The 21,634-nt window shown below is 43.1% G+C and overlaps 2 protein-coding genes across 6 annotated transcripts in view; both read left to right on the forward strand.

Moving 5' to 3' along the window:
* The window catches only part of LOC106610087 (zinc finger protein 662), a 246,124-nt gene that overhangs the window by 216,037 nt on the left and 8,453 nt on the right, over nt 1–21,634 (forward strand). The window contains exons 4-6 of one of the 4 annotated variants that reach the window (XM_045723159.1): nt 2,254–2,400; nt 2,529–2,640; nt 4,090–5,983. The exons of 1 other annotated variant lie outside the window; for it this stretch is intronic. In XM_045723159.1, the coding sequence (XP_045579115.1) occupies nt 2,254–2,400; nt 2,529–2,640; nt 4,090–5,054 (1,224 nt within the window). In that variant the 3' untranslated portion in view covers nt 5,055–5,983. Of the gene's footprint in view, nt 1–2,253; nt 2,401–2,528; nt 2,641–4,089; nt 5,984–15,802; nt 16,310–17,918; nt 18,050–18,249; nt 18,406–21,634 lie in introns of those variants that run through there. 2 more of the 4 variants (XM_014209246.2, XM_045723160.1) reach the window with 2 other exon arrangements.
* LOC106610137 (uncharacterized) lies at nt 9,064–13,081 on the forward strand. Of its 2 annotated transcripts, none has more exons than XM_014209313.2 (3): nt 9,064–9,685; nt 10,777–10,908; nt 11,582–13,081. In XM_014209313.2, the coding sequence occupies exons 1-3, from the start codon at nt 9,448–9,450 to the stop codon at nt 11,641–11,643; spliced, it is 432 nt and encodes a 143-aa protein (XP_014064788.2). In that variant the 5' UTR covers nt 9,064–9,447; the 3' UTR covers nt 11,644–13,081. The 2 variants fall into 2 exon arrangements, with proteins under 2 accessions (XP_014064788.2, XP_014064785.1); XM_014209310.2 differs by lacking the exon at nt 9,064–9,685 and adding an exon at nt 9,760–10,236.

Below are 21,634 nucleotides of genomic sequence, written 5' to 3' on the forward strand. Positions count from 1 at the left end.
TTGGGAGCAATTTCCAAATGCCTGAAGGTACCAGGTTCATCTGTACAAACAATAGTACGCAAGTATAAACACCATGGGACCACGCAGCCTTCATACCGCTCAGGAAGGAGACGTGTTCTGTCTCCTAGAGATGAACGTACTTTAGTGCGAAAAGTGCAAATCATTGCCAGAACAACAGCAAAGGACCTTGTGAAGATGCTGGAGGAAACGGGTACAATAGTATCAATATCCACAGTAAAAGGAGTCCTCTATCAACATAACCTGAAAGGCCGCTCAGCAAGGAAGAAGCCACTGCTTCAAAACCGCCATAAAAAAGCCAGACTACGGTTTGCAACTGAACATGGGGACAAAGATCGTACTTTTTGTAGAAATGTCCTCTGGTCTGATGAAACAAAAATAGAACTGTTTGGCCATAATGACCATCGTTATGTTTGGAGGCAAAAGGGGGAGGCTTGGAAGCCGAAGAACACCATCCCAACCGTAAAGCACGGGGGTGGCAGCATCATGTTGTGGGGGTGCTTTGCTGGTGCACTTCACAAAATAGATGGCATCATGAGGCAGGAAAATTATGTGGCTATATTGAAACAACATCTCAAGACATCAGTTAGGAAGTTAAAGCTTGGTCGCAAATGGGTCTTCCAAATGGACAATGACCCCAAGCATACTTCCAAAGTTGATTCAAAATGGCTTAAGGACAACAAAGTCAAGGTATTAGAGTGGCCATCACAAAGCCCTGACCTCAATCCTATAGAAAATGTGTGGGCAGAACTGAAAAAGCATGTGTGAGCAAGAAGGCCTACAAACCTGACTCAGTTACACCAGCTCTGTCAGGAGGAATGGGCCAAAATTACCCCAACTTATTGTGGGAAGCTTGTGGAAGGCTACCTGAAACGTTTGACCCAAGTTAAACAATTTAAAGGCAATGCTACCAAATACGAATTGAGTGTATGTAAACTTCTGACCCACTGGGAATGTGATGAAAATAAAAGCTGAAATAATTCATTCTCTCTACTATTATTCTGACATTTCACATTCTTAAAATGAAGTGGTAATCCTAACTGACCTAAGACAGGGAATTTTTACTAGGATTAAATGTCAGGAATTGTTAAAAACTGAGTTTAAAGGTATTTGGCTAAGGTGTATGTAAACTTCTGACTTCAACTGTATATCCAGGTGAAAGCTATGATCCCTTGTTATTATCACTTGTTAAATCCACTTCAGTTAGTGTCGATGAAGGGGAGGAGACAGGTTAAAGAAGGTTTTTTAAGCCTTGAGACAAGTGAGGCATGGATTATGCATGTCTGCCATTCAGAGGGTGAATGGGCAAGACAATAGATTTAAATGCCTTTGAACGGGGTTCGGTAGTAGGTGCCAGGCGCACAGGTTTGAGTGTGTCAAGAACTGCAACGCTGCTGGGTTTTTCACACACAACAATTTCCCGTGTGTATCAAGAATGGTCCACCACCCAAAGGACATCCAGCCAACTTGACAGAACTTCGGGCAGCCTTGGAGTCAACATGGACCAGCATCCCTGCGGCACTCTTTCAACACCTTGTGGAGTCCAAGCCCTGACGAATTGAGGCTGTTCTGAGGGTGGGGCAGGGGGGTGCAACTCTGTATTAGAAAGATGTTCCTAATGTTTTGTACACTACATGTATATGCCTAAAAAGTCTTGTTACATAGTGTTTGTACAGTGTAGCCTATATGATGTTCACATTTCATTACTTCCGTTCAACTACTTACTTTTAAAAATAACTTTTAATGAGAAAATGAATGTAGTTTAAGTGATTTTTTTTTTTTTTGACACATGCATGTGTGGTTTTCATGTGGTGTATTTTAAAACTTTGTTTAATAAAGACAAAATGGGACTTTTCATTCTAAGACTTTCATTGAGACTCTCTTTAGTATACATCACATCTGATCTCACACTATTCTGCATACATCCAACAGCGCTTTATAACCAATATACACTAAATATACCTACACATACACACACACACTAACAAACACCTACTGTGCACGTCAAAATAGTTTAGTCAGGTTTGTCTGACTTTTGACTTATCATAGCTGACTTATATTTACCTACATCATATTTATGTCCACCATGATGGGTTTAACAACAATGAAGTCATTATGTAACTACAGTACAGGAATCAAACGTAGTGTGGATGGGTAAACACTAAGTTTAAAGTGTGTTTATTATCTGTGTACGTACCTGAGGGAGTGTATGTCTGTATCACCTGTCTCTTCCAGGAGGGACTAGAGGTGCTGCTAGTAAAGGAGGAGAGTCTGGGGAACCCTGAGGGGACCATGGTCATGGAGGACAACCAGACTACACCTCCTCCTGAACCCACAGAGGAACCAGCTGAGCAACACAGGACCACACACAGTCTCACTGAGGTGAGCCCACTGTGAACTACTGTCTGTATGGTTTTAGGTCAGGGCCTGTATCCACAAAGTCTCCCCATAGCAAGGTGCTCATATCAGATTTCTTGATCCAACATCCTCTCACTCTGTATCTCTTACAGTCAGTAGACATGGAGGATGAGAAGCCTGATCTGCTGCTAGTCAAAGAGGAGACAATAGAAGACAGACCAAAGAGCATTGATCTGCTGAGTGGACCTAAGATGGGGGAGCAAGGTAAGGGTGAAATACATATAGCACATTGTCTTCCGACAGGTGGTGTCACTCCTACAAGACGCTAACTCCTCATTGTACTGGTTTCAATCCAAGTACCAATCTCATTTAGCAAACTCCAGAAGGTGCTCTGGTCAGTTGACAGGAAAATAGAGCTCTTTGGCCATGCACACCAGTGGTGGGTTTGGTGTCGAAGCATATGGTGGTGGATCTTTGATGTTATGGGGGTATTTAGCTTCCTTTGGTCCTGGGGCCCTTGTTAACGGCATCATGAACTTTACCCGGTAGCAGGACATTTTAGCCAAAAACCTTGTTGCCTCTGCCAGGAGGGTGAAACTAGTCCGCAAGTGGATCTTCCAGCAAGACAATAACCCCAAGCACACATGAAAATCCACAAAGAAATGGTTAATTGACCACAAAAATCCACATTTTGCAAAGGCCATTTCAGTCTCCGGACTTCAACCCCATTGAATACCTGTGGTTTGAAGAGGACAGTCCATAAGCACAAACAAAGGATATCAAGGATCTGGAAAGATTCTGTATGGAGGAATGGTGTAAGATTCCTCCCAATGTGTTCTCCAACTCATAAAACATTTTTGAAAAAGTCTCTGTGTTGTTATCCTCGCAAAGGGTGTGTGCTGGAGTATTGAAAACAGGGGTGCCAATAACTTTGACACCCATCTTTGAGATGTATTTTTATTATTTGTTAAACAAATCTCTGACCAATTGTGTTATTATAATATAATCTGAGCATACAATATCTCAGTATTTGAATTATTTATTGTATACAGTCTTTTATGCTCATCTTTATCAAGGATGTCAATAATTTGAGGTGACTGTACATATTAGAACATAATATTGGATGTTCACCAATAAACAAAATGTAATTCAAGGTTTATAACATCAGAAAAACAATAGTATAGCAACGGACGTTTGGTTCATTACGTAGGCCGGTCAAAATTTTGAAAGTTCTACCAACAGCCCTAGCAACGGAAGCTAGAACTCATCGAATCCCATTGTGATGCTGGGGGACACTATTTGGCATGACATGTTCACCCATACAATTATTCTTTCTTTCATGGTTTAATAAAATATGTCAATTCAATAATGATTTACAGCAGAAAAACAATAGTCCACTCCCTATGTCTCTACCATATATGGTTCAAATGTTAGATGATTTACTCAGAGAATTTAGCAAAATTAGAGTGAATAGAATGCCAGCACGGACATGGTCAAAAAGTGGTCACTGCTAATAGATATACCTCAATGTGAATAGTGATGCGCCTGGCTATTCTTTTTTCTTCATTCATAAAATGAAATCAATACAACTTATGTTTACATACAAAAACACATTATAATGTATGAACTTCACCAGGTAATTGACTTAAAATCTCCATATGTAGAGTTCTCTGCCATGTTTGTAGAGTACATTTTTTTAACCTCTTCCTGCAGGTGATTGGCTGGAGGCTAACAGAGAAGACTGGGTGGCCATCTTGGATTCCCAGACTCAGACGGGTGCAGCCAAGGGCCCAGGTGACAACATCCCTGAGCAGGCCAGGACCAGAGGTGACATAGTGGAGGTCAGTGGATGGGACAGCGTCCTCAACTCTGGGCTGGGGAACAACACTGTTAACCACAACCAGAAACAGACAGTGGAACACAAAACAACATCCGAACTTAGTCTCCATGACAACAGACTGGCTGAGACCAAGGCGAGGTGTAGATTTGGTCCACAGGGACAGAGAGGTGTCCATATGCAGCGGGAGAGAATAGAAACAGACTCTGTTAACGATACTCCATCCTGCTCCTATAGTTGTGATTCAGAGAGACTGATGGAGCCTCAGGTTAACCCCCTAACAGATTCTGCCTTCAGCCTGCCTTCTATAGGATCTATCAACTGGAACATGAACGCTGTGACAACACAGACACTCCCTGGCCTTCATCCTCCTCACACTCTCCTAATGTTAAACCAGACCTCAGACAATGCCAGTGCCTCAACACTAAATGGCTACACAAGTCCATTGACAAATGATAGTATTAGGATTAATACTGTCAGTCGATCTGGTGGCAAAGAGAAGCGCTTCCCGTGTTCATTCTGTGGGAAAGCCTTCAGTTTCCCAAAACAGGTGCAGATCCACCAGAGGGTCCACACAGGGGTAAAACCCTTCAGCTGTACCCAGTGTCACATGTGCTTCGCTCAGACTGGTGACCTGAAGAGGCATCAGAGGGTCCACACAGGGGAGAAACCCTACAGCTGCCCCCAGTGTGAGAAGAGGTTCTCCCGCAAGCACCAGCTGAATAGGCACCTGAATGTCCACACGGGAGAGAGACCATTCGCCTGTACACACTGCAGGAAGAGGTTCTCAGAGAGGAGCTACCTCAGGATACACCAGCAGAAAGACCATTCCACTCTATGACATAGAAAGGAACCGTATCACTCAATACCTTCTGAGGTTTAGATCAAACCCAGCATTAAAGAGAAAGAATAATTGTCATTCTTGTCAGCAGAAAAGATCCACAGATGCATTTGGAATAGCGAGAGTAGCAGATTTCAAGGTTGAATATTCCTGGGTAGAATATTGCATCCAGACATTGTGTAATATACACTGAGTGCACAAAACATTAAGAATACCTTCCTAATATTTAGTGTCACCCCACCTTTTTGCCCTCAGAACAGCCTCAATTCGTCGGGGCATTGACTCTACAAGGTGTCGAAAGTGGAAGCTGGCCCATATTGACTCCAATGCTTCCCACAGTTGTGTCAAATTGTCTGGATGTCCTTTGGCTGGTGGACCATTCTTGATACATACGGGAAACTGTTGGGTGTGAAAAACCCACTAATCTACACTGATTGAAGTGGATTTAACAAGTGACAACAATAAGAGATCATATCTTTCACCTGGTCAGTCTATGTCATGGAAAGAACAGGTGTTCATAATTGTACACTCACTGTATAAGGCATTTATACAATGAACAAAAATATAAACGCTACATGCAACAATTCCAAAGATTTTACTGAGTTACAGAAATCAGTCAATTGAAATAAATGAATTAGGCCCTAATCTATGGATTTCACATGACTGGGCAGGGGTGCAGCCATGGGTGGGCCTTGGAAGGCATAGGCCCACCCACTTGGAAGCCAAGTTTGTTGTTCAGTGTATATATGATGTTCACAAATGCCTGTTACGTTACATCCATTCAACTACTTTATTTTTTTCCCCAAGACACTTTTAATGAGAATTTTTTTATCCATGCAGATGTTTAGTTGATACATGTGTATTTGTAGTTTTCATATGGTGTATTTAACACTTCTTTATGTTTAATAAACACAAAATGGGACTTTTCATTCTAAGACTTTCATTGAGAAGCTCTTTAATATACACTGCTCAAAAAAATAAAGGGAACACTAAAATAACACATCCTAGATCTGAATGAATGAAATAATCTTATTAAATACTTTTTTCTTTACATAGTTGAATGTGCTGACAACAAAATGACACAAAAATAATCAATGGAAATCCAATTTATCAACCCATGGAGGTCTGGATTTGGAGTCACACTCAAAATTAAAGTGGAAAACTACACTACAGGCTGATCCAACTTTGATGTAATGTCCTTAAAACAAGTAAAAATGAGGCTCAGTAGTGTGTGTGGCCTCCACGTGCCTGTATGACCTCCCTACAATGCCTGGGCATGCTCCTGATGAGGTGGCGGATGGTCTCCTGAGGGATCTCCTCCCAGACCTGGACTAAAGCATCCGCCAACTCCTGGACAGTCTGTGGTGCAACGTGGTGTTGGTGGATGGAGCGAGACATGATGTCCCAGATGTGCTCAATTGGATTCAGGTCTGGGGAACGGGCGGACCAGTCCATAGCATCAATGCCTTCCTCTTGCAGGAACTGCTGACACACTCCAGCCACATGAGGTCTAGCATTGTCTTGCATTAGGAGGAACCCAGGGCCAACCGCACCAGCATATGGTCTCACAAGGGGTCTGAGGATCTCATCTCGGTAACTAATGGCAGTCAGGCTACCTCTGGTGAGCACATGGAGGGCTGTGCGGCTAACTAAAGAAATGCCACCCCACACCATGACTGACCCACCGCCAAACCAGTCATGCTGGAGGATGTTGCAGGCAGCAGAACGTTCTCCACGGCGTCTCCAGACTCTGTCACGTCTGTCACATGTGCTCAGTGTGAACCTGCTTTCATCTGTGAAGAGCACAGGGTACCAGTGGCAAATTTGCCAATCTTGGTGTTCACTGGCAAATGCCAAACGTCCTGCACGGTGTTGGGCTGTAAGCACAACCCCCACCTGTGGACGTCGGGCCCTCATACCACCCTCATGGAGTCTGTTTCTGACTGTTTGAGCAGACACATGCACATTTGTGGCCTGCTGGAGGTCATTTTGCAGGGCTCTGGCAGTGCTCCTCCTGCTCCTCCTTGCACAAAGGCGGAGGTAGCGGTCCTGCTGCTGGGATGTTGCCCTCCTACGGCCTCCTCCACATCTGATGTACAGGCCTGTCTCCTGGTAGCGCCTCCATGCTCTGGACACTACGCTGACAGACACAGCAAACCTTCTTGCCACAGCTCGCATTGACGTGCCATCCTGGATGAGCTGCACTACCTGAGCCACTTGTGTGGGTTGTAGACTCCCGTCTCATGCTACCACTAGAGTGAAAGCACCGCCAGCATTCAAAAGTGACCAAAACATCAGCCAGGAAGCATAGGATCTGAGAAGTGGTCTGTGGTCACCACCTGCAGAACCACTCCTTTATTGGGGGTGTCTTGCTAATTGCCTATAATTTCCACCTGTTGTCTATTCCATTTGCACAACAGCATGTGAAATTTATTGTCAATCAGTGTTGCTTCCTAAGTGGACAGTTTGATTTCACAGAAGTGTGATTGACTTGGAGTTACATTGTGTTGTTTAAGTGTTCCCTTTATTTTTTTGAGCAGTGTACATCACTTCTGATCTCACCCTATTCTACAGTCGTGGCCAAACGTTTTGAGAATGACACAAATATTCATTTTCACAAAGTCTGCTGCCTCAGTGTCTTTAGATATTTTTGTCAGATGTTACTAAGGAATACCGAAGTATAATTACAAGCATATCATAAGTGTGAAAGGCTTTTATTGACAATTACATGAAGTTGATGCAAAGAGTCAATATTTGCAGTGTTGACCCTTCTTTTTCAAGACCTCTGCAATCCGCCCATGGCATGCTGTCAATTAACTTCTGGGCCACATCCTGACTGATGGCAGCCCATTCTTGCATAATCAATGCCTGGAGTTTGTCATAATTTGTGGGTTTTTGTTTGTCCACCCGCCTCTTGAGGATTGACCACAAGTTCTCAATGGGATTAAGGTCTGGGGAGTTTCCTGGCCATGGACCCAAAATATCGATGTTTTGTTCCCCGAGCCACTTAGTTTTCACTTTTGCCTTATGGCAAGGTGCTCCATCATGCTGGAAAAGGCATTGTTCGTCACCAAACTGTTCCTGGATGGTTGGGAGAAGTTGATCTCGGAGGATGTGTTGGTACCATTCTTTATTCATGGCTGTGTTCTAAGGCAAAATTGTGAGTGAGCCCACTCCCTTGGCTGAGAAGCAACCCCACACATGAATGGTCTCAGGATGCTTTACTGTTGGCATGACACAGGACTGATGGTAGCGCTCACCTTGTCTTCTCCGGACAAGCATTTTTCCAGATGCCCCAAACAATCGGAAAGGGGATTCATCAGAGAAAATGACTTGACCCCAGTCCTCAGCAGTCCAATCCCTGTACCTTTTGCAGAATATCAGTCTGTCCCTGATGTTTTTCCTGGAGAGAAGTGGCTTCTTTGCTGCCCTTCTTGACACCAGGTCATCCTCCAAAAGTATTTGCCTCACTGTGCATGCAGATGCACTCACACCTGCCTGCTGCCATTCCTGCGCAAGCTCTGTACTGGTGGTGCCCTGATCCCGCAGCTGAATCAACTTTAGGAGATGGTCCTGGTTCTTGCTGGACTTTCTTGGGCGCCCTGAAGCCTTCTTTACAACAATTGAACCGCTCTCCTTGAAGTTCTTGATGATCTGATAAATGGTTGATTTAGGTGCAATCTAACTGGCAGCAATATCCTTGCCTGTGAAGCCCTTTTTGTGCAAAGCAATTATGACAGCACGTGTTTCCTTGCAGGTAACCATGTTTGACAGAGGAAGAACAATGATTCCAAGCACCACCCTCCTTTTGAAGCTTCCAGTCTGTTATTCGAACTCAATCAGCATGACAGAGTGATCTCCAGCCTTGTCCTCGTCAACACTCACACCTGTGTTAACGAGAGAATCACTAACATGATGTCAGCTGGCCCTTTTGTGGCAGGGCTGAAATGCAGTGCAAATGTTTTTGGGGGATTCAGTTCATTTGCATGGCAAAGAGGGACTTTGCAATGAATTGCAATTCATCTGATCACTCTTCATAACATTCTGGAGTATATGCAAATTGCCATCATACAAACTGAAGCAGCAGACTTTGTGAAAATTAATATTTGTGTCATTCTTAAAACTTTTGGCCACAACTGTACATACACCCAACAGCGCTTTATAACCAATATACACTTACTAAATATACCTACACATACCCACACACTAACAAACACATACTGTACACGTCAAAATAGTTTAGTCAGGCTTGTCTGTCTTTTGACTCATCATAGCCGACTCATATTTATCCAAAACATCCTATTAATGTCCACCATGATGGGGTTCACAACAATTAAGTCATTCTGTAACTACAGTATAGGACTCAAACATAGTGGGGAAAGGTAAACACTCAATGTTGAAAGTGTGTTTATTATCTGTGTGTACGTACCTGAGGGAGTATGTCTGTGTAATTTCTATCACCTCTCTCTTCCAAGCGGAGGAGGGTCCAGAGGTGCTGCTGGTGAAGGGGGGGGGGGGGTCGGGGGGTTCCCCTGAGGGAACCATGGTCATGGAGGACAACCAGACTACACCACCTCCTGAACCCACAGAGGAACCAGCTGAGCAGCACAGGGCCACACAGTCTCACTGGGGTAAGCCCACTGTAAACTACTGTCTGAATGGTATTAGATCAGGCTTCACATCCACAATGCCTCTCTGACTAGGAGTACTGATCTAGGACCTTGTCATTTGAAACAGGCTTGTAAATACATGTGTTTAGAGAGACAGTAAACCTGGGATAGATAAAGCACAGTTGCATATTTGCCTTAGAGGGGATGTAGATGGAATAAAGTAATTATATATTACTCTGTTCTTGCTAAGACACTGCTCTTTCTAAACAAGTCTGCACTGAGCTTGAAAGATACTGATCACGAATAGATTTGATATGTAACGTAATACGCTTTACCGTGTTTCAAAAAACAGCGCGCACAACCTTTTCATTTAGCCACACCCTTTGAGCCAAGACACCAACCAATAAGATCCTTTCTCTTCAGTGTTAACGGAAACAATTACCACGTTAGCGCGTTTATTGTTGTTATTTAAACGTTTATTAACACCATGTTGGAACACAAAATATGACAAATTTAACAGCATCACATACTTACCCCATGTAGACCGGACTTGGTTGATCGATGTTATCTAGGTAACGCTTGGTAGCTAGCTGCTAACAATCATGGCTAACTGTAATTGTATGGTTTATCACACTCAAATCGCCTCCACGAATGCAGTCGTGGCAGATATCTGTAAACTCGTAGACGACTATGTCGTGTTCAATTTTGGACATTTCTCAAAGACAGATTTTTGTTTTTGAAGGAGGCGGAGCCTGCGTCGCCTTTCATATATAGCTCATTGCCTGTCGCCCCGTTCTCCTCTGTACATGTCTTTAGATGTGTTTCTTAGAATTACGTGTTGGTCAGTTTTTGGATAAAAAGTTATAATTCCCCTGATTACTTTGCTATCTTGCGCAAAGACACTATCATATTCTAACTAGATTCTTGATTTACTGATTTTACAATTATTTAGTCAAGATGCATGGAACACAATACATTGATCAATAAACAGTATATCAAGAAATTGAGAAGTATTACCTTACATACTCGCCAATTCTAGACAGTGTAAATAAATATACAGCTGAGCTCTGACAGTAGCTAACCTAACCACCTCTTTTCCCTCAATCACTCAGGTGAAGGACATCTCACTGGAGGCCACAGCATCTCTGTGAAGCCAGCGGGACACAATACATGGAGAGATGACCAACCAATCACTGTTGATGAGGGGATGTGGAACCTCAACACAGCACTTTACCATGATAGAGGTTAGTGTAATAGTGTTGCATTAAAAATTACAGTTACTTTGTAAATAAAATGCGACAAATTTATTTTAGAAAGACTCCCCTCAGGTATTAACTTGCCTACATGTAAGTCCTAATTTATCTGCCATAGCCACCAGAGAGTCAACAAAAAAAGGTTTTGAAATGTTTATATTTTTTGGGGTGAACAAAAATATGTTACAAAGAAACAAATGTGATCAAATATTTGTAAAGATTTGTTGTATTATATTTACACTGTAGTGGCCATTAGGACTCAGTTAGTAGTAAATATGAACAGAGGCCTTTTATTAACAAGCTCTTATTTAATCTGGAAAAAACATGCATACTCACCAAACTATTCCTGAGATATTTAACTATTAGAAACAATTTGATTATAATTGCACACACTTACCATAAAATGTGCCAGTTGTGATGGTAGCCATTTTCAAGAACCACGTGATATCATTGAAATGCCCAGAATGTCCTCTCAAATGTACAACAGGACCTGACACAGTGGCATGTATGGCCTTAATTAGAGATACGGATCAAAAAGGAATGTCCATTAGAGAGGGCAAATGAATTGCTGAGTCTCAGGAGGATAGGGGAACTTGTGAGACTTCCCTATGACGTTGTTATTCAACTCATGTACCGGAAATAACCGGCTCTCTTCTTGTCTCAGTCTGCAAATGCAGTGGCTGCAGGTCCTGGAGGATCGTCTCTGGTCAAGCAGAAGAGGACTGAAGGAGAGGAGGACCCACGACACAGCAGAGACATCCAGACTGGAGCAGCGTCTGGAGTGCCCCCCTGTAGCCATGGAGGACCTCGCCTCGCAGCCCAGAACTCAACACAGCATCACGGCGGTCAGAGGAATGCCGAACACCGTCCTTAAGTCAGAGACAGACACCAAAAGTTTAACTGTAACACAAAGGCTCTTACACACAGCATCAGACCCAGAGAGACTGGGGCTGAGGACACTGGGCTGTCCTTGCTCAGAGTATTTACCGGTATGTCACCAGAGGATGGTTCATTCCCTTGGAGATGGTGAAACGTTACACACTGGTGTTGATGATCTGTCTTGTTCTTACAATACAGAGATGGAACCTGTCAACATGCCCTTGGGTTTAGAGACACAGACTAATCCAATGAGAGGGGACTGGAACCGGTACAGTAGTAGTGTATACTCTGAAGGGTGCCTAGATAAGAAAGTGGAGGGTCTCATCGTAGATAAAGTTACTGTGAAAGTGAAGGGCGACGTTCCTCCCACATGGAATGCAGATAGTCACCTAGGAGACAGACACTTAGATTACGGGGAAAGCTTAGAGACAAATCCAAATGTCGCGACCCACCCCCCTTTACACATGTTCATGGATCATGACCCAGTGTGCACGTCCATGGGGCCTTCCAATTCACACGGCCGTGTCCTTTTCGATCAGGTATTAAACTCAAATGACACAACTAGAGCCCAGGCTCAGGAAGGGGGAGCAACATCAGGCAATAGTAAAGAGAAACGGTTCCTCTGCATGTTCTGTAACAAAGGCTTCAGCTGCCTTCAGCTGTACCCAGTGTCACATGCGCCTCGACCAGGCTGGTGACCTGAAGAAGCACCGGAGGGTCCACACAGGGGAGAAATTGTTCGGCTGCCACCTGTGCCGGGCCAGTTTCTCACACTCGTCCAACCTGAAGAGGCACCTGAAAGTCCACACAGGAGAGGCGCTGTACAGACTGCGGAAAGAGGTTCTCAGAGCTACCTCAGGATACAGCAGTAGAAAAAGTATTCCACTCAATAACATAGAAAGTATTCATTCCACTCGATAGCTTCTGACATTTACATCAAACCCTGCATTAAAGACAATTTAGAATAACAAGAGTAACAGATTTCGGTGTAGAATATTCCTGGGTAGAATATTGCATCCAGACATGGTAGATATATAAGGCATTTATAAGCCTAAAAAGTCTGTTACATATTGTGTTTGTACTGTGTAGGCTATATGATGTTCACAAATGCCTGTTTCATTACTTCTGTTCAACTACTCTATTTTTTTATCCAGTACACTTTTCAATGAGAAAATGAATGCAGTTTATTGAGTTCATGCAGATATTTTGTTGACACGTGAATGTGTGGTTTTCATAAAGTGTATTTAATACTTCTTTATGTTTAATAAACACATGGGAATTTTCATTGTAAGACTTTCATTGAGACTCTCTTTAGTATACATCACATCTGATCTCACCCTATTCTAAATATACCTACACACTAACAAACCTCTACTGTACACATCAAAATAGTTTAGTCAGGTTTGTCTTTTGATGAATTTTGACTTATCATAGCTGACTTATATTTACCCACAACATATTTATGTCCACCATGATGGATTTAACAACAATTAAGTAATTCTGTAACTACTGTATAGGACTCAAACACAGTGGGGAAGGATAAATGTTGAAAGTGTTTTATCTTTGTGTGCATGTAACACAGGAGGCTGGTGAGAGGACGACAGCTCCTAATAATGGCAGGAATGGAGTCAATGGAATGGTATCAACCACATGGATGTTTGATACCATTCCATTTATTCCATTGCAGCCATTACTATAGGCCTCCTCAATTAAGTTGCCACCAGCTGCCTCTGATGTGTACGTACCTGAGGGAGCGTATGTCTGTGTAATCTGTATCACCTGTCTCTTCCAGGAGGATGACGGTCCAGAGGTGCTGCTTGTGAAGGAGGAGAGACGATTGTGAACGTAATAAAATGGTGGTCCAATAGTCCAGGATTATGAGGAAAAACATAAAGATCCACAATATTTATTCCACGGGACAAAACTAGGTCCAGAGTAGGACTGTGGCAGTGAGTAGGTCCGGGGACATGTTGGACAAAACCCAGAGTCGATGATGGTTCCGAAAGCCTTTTGAAGTCGGTCTATGGACTTTTCCATGTGAATATTAAAGTCACCAAAAATGTGAATATTATCTGCCATTGCTACAAGGTCCGATAGGAATTCAGGGAACTCGGTGAGGAACGCTGTATACGGCCCAGGAGGCCTGTAAACAGTAGCTATAAAAAGTGATTGAGTAGGCTGCATAGATTTCATGACTAGAAGATGAAAATGCAGTCCTTTTTTTTGTAAATTGAAATTTTCTATCATAAATGTTAGCAACACCTCCGCCTTTGCCGGATGCACGGGGGGTATGGTCACTAGTGTAACCAGGAGAAGAGTCCTCATTTAACACAGTAAATTCATCAGGCTTAAGCCATGTTTCAGTCAGGCCAATCACATGAAGATTCGTTCATTCATTGACTATAACTGCCTTGGAAGTGAGGGATCTAACATTAAGTAGTCCTATTGTGAGATGTTAGGTATCACAATCTCTTTCAATAATGGCAGGAATGGAGGAGGTTTTTATTCCAGTGAGATTACTAAAGCGAACACCGCCATGTATAGTTTTGCCCATCCTAGATCGAGGCACAGACACGGTCTCAATGGGGATAGCTGAGCTGACTCCACTGACTGCTAGTGGCAGACTCCACTAAGCTGGCAGGCTGGCTAACAGCGTGCTGCCTGGTCTGCATCCTATCTCATTGTGGAGCAAGAGGAGTTAGAGCCCTGTCTATGTTCATAGATAAGATGAGAGCACCCCCCAGCTAGGATGGAGTCTGTCACTCCTCAGCAGTCCAGGCTTGATCATTAGGGTGAGGCTCGGAAGCCTTCACCTCACCTGACGACCCAAGTTATTTCTCCTCACTTTTGTCAGGATCAATTTCAAATTCACTATCCGTGACTACTCAGGGTCTTCTGACGCATAACATGCATTTTTCTCTCCTGTACTTGACCCAAAGGAGAAAGTACTCAGCTTGTATTTCGCAGTCGGTTGGGGTTTGCACCTCGTGCCATTCTTGCTCCTTCAATTCTTCTTGCCATCCACCCTCTTCCTCGCCCGGTCCTCCAACATGATGACTTCCATCTCCGTGTGGGACTTCAGGAACGTCTACAGGTTGTGCGCACACATACCATTTGAGGTTCGCAGACCACGTGGCGTCAGCGCGCATAATCTGCAGCTTTAGTGGATACTCACACTGCCTTCAGGGTAGGTCTACCGGTGACTAAGTTACTTTTCATAGCAGGTTAGGATAATTTACGCAGCAGGTTAGGAGAGTTATGTTAAGGTTAAAACCTCTTAAGGATCCAACCCTTTTTTCAATTTTCACCTAAAATGACATACCCAAATCTAACTGCCCGTAGCTCAGGACCTGAAGCAAGGATATGCATATTCTTGATACCATTTGAAAGGAAACACTTTGAAGTTTGTGGAAATGTTAAATTAATGTAGGAGAATATAACACATTAGATCTGGTAAAAGATAATACAAAGAAAATAACGTGTTTTTTTGTATTTGTTTTGCTACCATCATCTTTGAAATGCAGGAGAAAGGCCATAGTGTATTATTCCAGGCCAGGCACGATTTAGATTTTGGCCACTAGATGGCAGCAGTGTATCTGCAAAGTTTTAGACTGATCCAATGAACCATTGCATATCTGTTCAAATCTGCCCAAATGTGCCCAAATATGCCTAATAGCTACTGTAAATTGGACAGTGCAGTTAGATTAACACGAATTTAAGCTTCCTGTCCATATCAGATGTCTATGTCCTGGGATTATTTTTGTTACTTACAACCTCATGCTAATCACATTAGCCTACGTTAGCTCAACTGTCCCGCGGGTGGGACACTGATCCTGTAGTTAAGGAAAGGGTTAGCTAAAATGCTCAAATTATCCTAGACCCTACTCGAAAATATCTAACTACAACCAGGCCTGCCCTGAGAACAGTCTTGTTTTCCACTAATACAATTCTGCGCTGAATTTTTCTATTTTCTTGTGACCAATGTGCAATCCGCCCTGCAGAGGGCAGCAAAACGCAACACAGCGTTAAGTCTGACGGAAATTCACACGAAGAAGAAGTAAACTGAAGTGAACAGTGACTGAACAATTTACACGTTGGCGTTTTTATTGTTATTTAGACGTTTATTAACACCCTGGAACTCAGGGTGTTATCTAATTTAACTGCGCAGCATCACACACTTACAAGGTGGTGTTTAATTCGAGTTGGAGACGGGACTTGGTTGATAAATGTTATCTAGGTAACGCTAGCTAGCTGCTAACAATGGCTAACTGTATGGTTTTTCACACTCAAATAGCCTCCATTATGGAGGTGCTAGCGAATGCAGCTGTGGCAGACATCTGTAAACTCGTAGACGACGACTATGCAGTGTTTCGTTTGGAAATAACTCAAAGCCAGAAAGAAAACAGGGCTTTGCGGAGGAAACTACAGCTACTGGAACTGAAGGTGGCACGGGAGCGCGCAGAAGGGACCAATAGTGTCAAGATCCTCGACCGATACAGAGGAATGCCAAGAGGTACAATTTGCAATAGGCGGGGGCTGTCGCCCTGTTCACCGCTGCCCGTGTGTTACCTAGAATTAGGCTCAGGGATAGATTTAGATATCTTTTTTTATTATTGTTATAGACACCCCGTTCGGCACACCATGTTTTTTTGTAAACAAATCCGTGCACCAAGATGCAATTCGTTTTATGTGGAAGGAAAGGCATCATTATAATAAAGCCATAATAACATTTGTGATGTGGCATAGGCTACAGTTTTTAGGATTTCTACACATTTGTAAGTATGGTCTTTTTTGTTGTTGCCTTTTTAAAAACAAATTTCACGCAATTCTACTTCATTTACATGACAAAATACATTAGCTAAATCGTTTTTAATATCACATAAATGACCGAAATGAGTGGCTACACAGACAGAGATAAATCTGGTCTTGAATTCGAACCAAAAAATTGCCCAGGCTCACCTAATGATGAAGATGAAGCCATAGGCTACTACTCACAGTGATGGCAGATAGGCAATTGCCAAGAGGAACACATCTCAAGATGAGCTACTTAGAAAAACAAGATGAGCTACTTAGAAAAACTGTTAGCAAAAAAATTGGGCGTTGTTGAGAAAAAAAAGTTTATATTGGTTCTACAGACATATTAGTCTTCTCTTTTCAGTGGTAGGTGTTTGCTTTACATATTTTTTTCCCCGCGATTGTATTTTGAAATTAGCAAAAGGCCAAAGGACAGCCACAACCAACCATAGAAATATAATCATAGATGGCAGTTCCCATTCAAGTCATGAGTGGTTTAAATCCACTTCTTGAATCTAAGGTGCATTGAAGCCATTCTGGCAGCTCATGATGGCCCAACACCCTTTTTTACACACTTTATGTTGGTGTTTCCTTTGTTTTGGCAGTTTACCTGTATGTGCTTGTGATCAAATTTAATCCAGTTATTTTTTTGAAACTATTGAGCCTCTGTGGCTAAATTATGCTCTCTGTTGTGTTTTGAACATTGAGAGCGGCTCCTGTGGTTGGATAACAAATAAATACATTTGCTTCTTGGTCCCAGTCCCTGACTCACACAATTGGCCAGTCACATTTATTTATTATGCAGGTTATTTTATTAATCAGCTACCCAATCAAGGCACCCACGTGCCCCCCCCCATCTGATGATTAGCAGAGCGGTAGCAGGCTGTCTACACTCATTAAGAGCGGGCTCCTGAATCCTCCTGTAGTTGACGGTTGCAGTAAAAAAAAAAACATTTTTGCTGTCTGTTGGTCCACCACGGGTCTGGGCCTAGGGGCTTCATCCTCAGTAAGCCCCTGCATTAATCCGGCCCTGACTGGGGTTGGTCAGTTTTTGGATCATATGCAGTAATGCCCCTGATTACATAGCTAGCTATCTTGCACAAAGACTTTATCATATTCTAACCAGATTCTTGATTTACTGAATTTCCTATTATTTACAATGAAAAGAATGACGCAAGGAACATAATAAATCTATAAATCGGATGTAAAGAAGTTATGCAAAGTCATCCTGGCCAATTCTAGACAGTGTCAAAACTGTCAATATTGTACAATATAGTGTTCAGCATTGACAGTACCTAACCACCACTTTCTCCCAATCACTCTCTTAGGTGAAGGACATCTCACTGGAGGCCACAGGAGCTTTGTGAAATCAGCGCGATACAATACGTGGAGAGATGATCAACCAATCACTGTTGATGAGGGGAGTGGAACCTCAACCCAACACGTTACCATGATAGAGGTTAGTGTAATAGTGTTACATAAAAATTACAGTACATCAAATGTGTTTAGTTTATTTCAGAAAAGCTCCCCTCAGCTATTCACTTGCTTACATGTACATCCTTATTTATCTGCCATAGAGGAGCTTGTGAGACTTCACTATGACAGTGTTATCCAATTTCAGTCATGTATCGGTAATAACCTCCGCTCTTCATGTGTCAGTCTGCAGATGCAGAGGCTGCAGGTCCTGGAGTCAAGCAGGATTGCACTGAAGTAGAGGACCCACAACACAGTAGAGACATCCAGACTGGAGTGACTGGAGCATCCCCTGTAGCCGCGGAGGTCCCCACCACCGTCGCCCGACGCAGCATCACGGAGGTCAGTGGAACGCCGAACGCCATCCTCAAGTCAGATACAGAGACTTTAACTGTAACACACAGGCTCTTACACACAGCAACTGACCACAGATCAGACCCAGACAGACTGGGGCTTGGGACACTGGGCTGTCCTGCTCCAGACTCAGAGTACTTACCTGTATTTCACCAGAGCCAGAGGATGGTTCATTCCTGTGGAAATGGGGATGGTGACACATTAGACACTGGTGTTGATGATCTGTCTTATTCTTACACTACAGAGATGGACCCTGTCAACATTCCCTTGGGTTTAGAGACACAGAATGATCTGTCTAGAGGGGACTGGAACCAGTACAGTAGTAGTGTATACTCTGAAGGATGCCTAGATAAGAAAGGGGAGGTTATAGTTGTAGATGAGGTGACTGTGAAAGTGGAGGGCGACACTCCTCCAACATGGAATGCAGATAGTCACCTAGGAGACAGACACTCACAGGGCAGAGATTTCTTACATTACAGAGAAAGCTTAGAGACAAATACAAATATTGTCACCCACTCCCCGTTACACGGGTTCAGGGATCGCGACCCAGTGTCCACGACGATGGCACCTTCCGATTCACTCGGCCGCATCCTTTTCGATCAGGTATTGAACTCAAACGACCAAAGAGCCAACGCTCGGGGAGGGAGAGCAACATCAGGCAATAGTAAAGAGAAACGGTTCCTCTGCATGTTCTGTAACAAAGGCTTCAGCAGCCCCCAGAAGGTGGAGATCCACCAGAGGGTCCACACAGGGGAGAAACCCTTCAGCTGTAGCCAGTGTCACATGTGCTTTGCCCAGGCTGGTCACCTGAAGAGGCACCAGATGGTCCACACAGGGGAGAAACCCTACAGCTGCCCCCAGTGTGAGAAGAGGTTCTCCCGCCAGGAACAGCTGAAGATGCACCTGAAGGTCCACATGGGATAGAGACCGTTCGCCTGTACTCACTGATGGAAGAGATTCTCAGAGAGGAGATACCTCAGGATACACCAGCAGAAAAAACATTCCACTCTATAACATGGAAAGTAACCATTCCACTCAATAGCTTCTGACGTTTAGATCAAACTCTGCATTAAAGACAAAGATGCATTTTCATTGTTGTCATCAGAAAACATCCACATATGCATTTGGAATAATGAGATTAAGACTAACAGTGTTGAGTATTCCTGGGTAGAATATTGCATCCAGACATTGTGTGAAATATAAGCCTAAAATGTCTGTTACATATTGTGTTTGTACTGTGTAGACTATATGACGTTCACAAATGCCTGTTTCATTACTTACGTTCAACTACTCTATTTTTTTCCCCAACATATTTTTTATGAGAAAATGTATGCAGTTTATTAAGTTCATGCAGATTTTTAGTTGAGACTAGTGACGGGTGCATTTTCATGTTTCAGCATGACAATGCCCCTGTGCACAAAGCGAGGGTCATACAGAAATGGCTTATCAAGATCAGTGTGGAAGAATTTGACTGGCCTGCACAGAGCCCTGACCTCAACCCCATCGAACACCTTTGGGATGAATTTAAACGCCGACTGCGAGCCAGGCCTAATCGCCCAACATCAGTGCCGACCTCACTAATGCTCTTGTGGCTGAATGGAAGCAAGTCCCTGCAGAAATGTTCCATCATCTAGTGGAAAGCCTTCCCAGAAGACTGGAGGCTGTTATAGCAGCAAAGGGGGGACCATATTAATGCCCATGATTTTGGAATGAGATGTTCGACGAGCAGGTGCCACATATTTTTGGTCATGTAGTGTATTTAAGTAGAGCAAATTGATATATACAATCCCGAAGTCAGCTAACTGTCAACAGTAGAACAAAGCTTAAAATGATGTTTGAGTGAAAATGAATGGTCAATTTGCTTCCGGACCATCAGTTGATTGACAGATGTTGGCCTACTGTAGAACGATAAACTTTCCTCCAGTGTGGATGCTGACCCACGTTTTACAGTTGGGCTATTGTCAAATTAGCTATGGTCTTTGGTGTTGATAATATTTCGTAAATCTGTCGATGTTTATGCATTTGAACCTACCCAAAGACGATTTAGTTGAGCCGAGACACTTCTCTGATGTGTAAATTATACTATTCATTTTACTTCTTGAAAACATTGAAATAAATGCAACTCATGAGGCTTGGAGTGGGAGCGCTCTGCTTAGACCACTGCGCTACGGCAGGTCACAATGCTCTAGTAAACACTAAGAATGTTATGGATACTCACCCCCCAGTAGGAGCAGTCCTCCATAGGATTGAATGGAATTCTACAGTATTTCAATAAAGGACAAAATTACATGTATTTAAGTATTTTTGTTGTTGTAGTGGGGAAAGTAACATAAGTGATCTCAAAGTATACTTTAAGGAAAATGTTTTTACATATTTTCTTATTTTTGTTTAGTGCACATAATATAATAACACATTTCGCATTAATGTGTCTGTAATTAAATACATGTGGGAAAAATGTATGTGGACATTAATAAATGCATTTATATAGCTTCCAAAATATTACAATGGTGGGGGAGTTCCAAGATGGAGGCACAGTGGCTTCAACACAGTGCCCCCAAACAGTCGTCTAGTGTATGTATAAATCATTGACCGCACTGAGGTAATCAATTATGTATTCTGCCTATTTCTTGCTTTCAACATATAACCCGTACTTATCCTTTTATTATAATCCACATGAGAAGAGCTGTTGCCTGCACGTAGCCTAAGGTACGATCCTGCATTGTATATACAAACTGCTTCCAGCTGCTTATCTAAATATTTATTCAGATATTCAAATCCTTCAAATTTCCTCATGCGACGAAAGATTACGATCCTATTTTTTAAATTATTATCATTATTATTATAATATATATTTTGTACTTTTTACCCCTTTTTCTCCCCAATTTCGTGGTATCTAATTGGTAGTTAGTCTTGTCCCATCACTGCAACTCCCGTACGGACTCGGGAGAGGCTAAGGTCGAGAGCCGTGCGTCCTCCGAAACACGACCCTGCCAAGCCGCACTGCTTCTTGACACACTGCTTGCTTAACCCGGAAGCCAGACGCACCAATGTGTCGGAGGAAACACCGTACTGTGTCAGCGTGCATGCACCTGGCCCGCCACAGGAGTCGCTAGAGCGCGATGGGACAATGACATCGTAGCCGGCCAAACCCTCACCTAACCCGGACGATGCTGGGCCAATTGTGCGTCACCTCATGGGTCTCCCGGTCGCAGCCGGC

Source organism: Salmo salar, chromosome ssa08 (assembly GCF_905237065.1).
Source record: "Salmo salar chromosome ssa08, Ssal_v3.1, whole genome shotgun sequence".
Taxonomy (NCBI): domain Eukaryota; kingdom Metazoa; phylum Chordata; class Actinopteri; order Salmoniformes; family Salmonidae; genus Salmo; species Salmo salar.

Coding starts and splice junctions, on each gene's coding strand:
- LOC106610137 (XM_014209310.2), top strand. CDS start 11,589: ATGCAGTGGCTGCAGGTCCTGGAGGATCGTCTCTGGTCAAGCAGAAGA.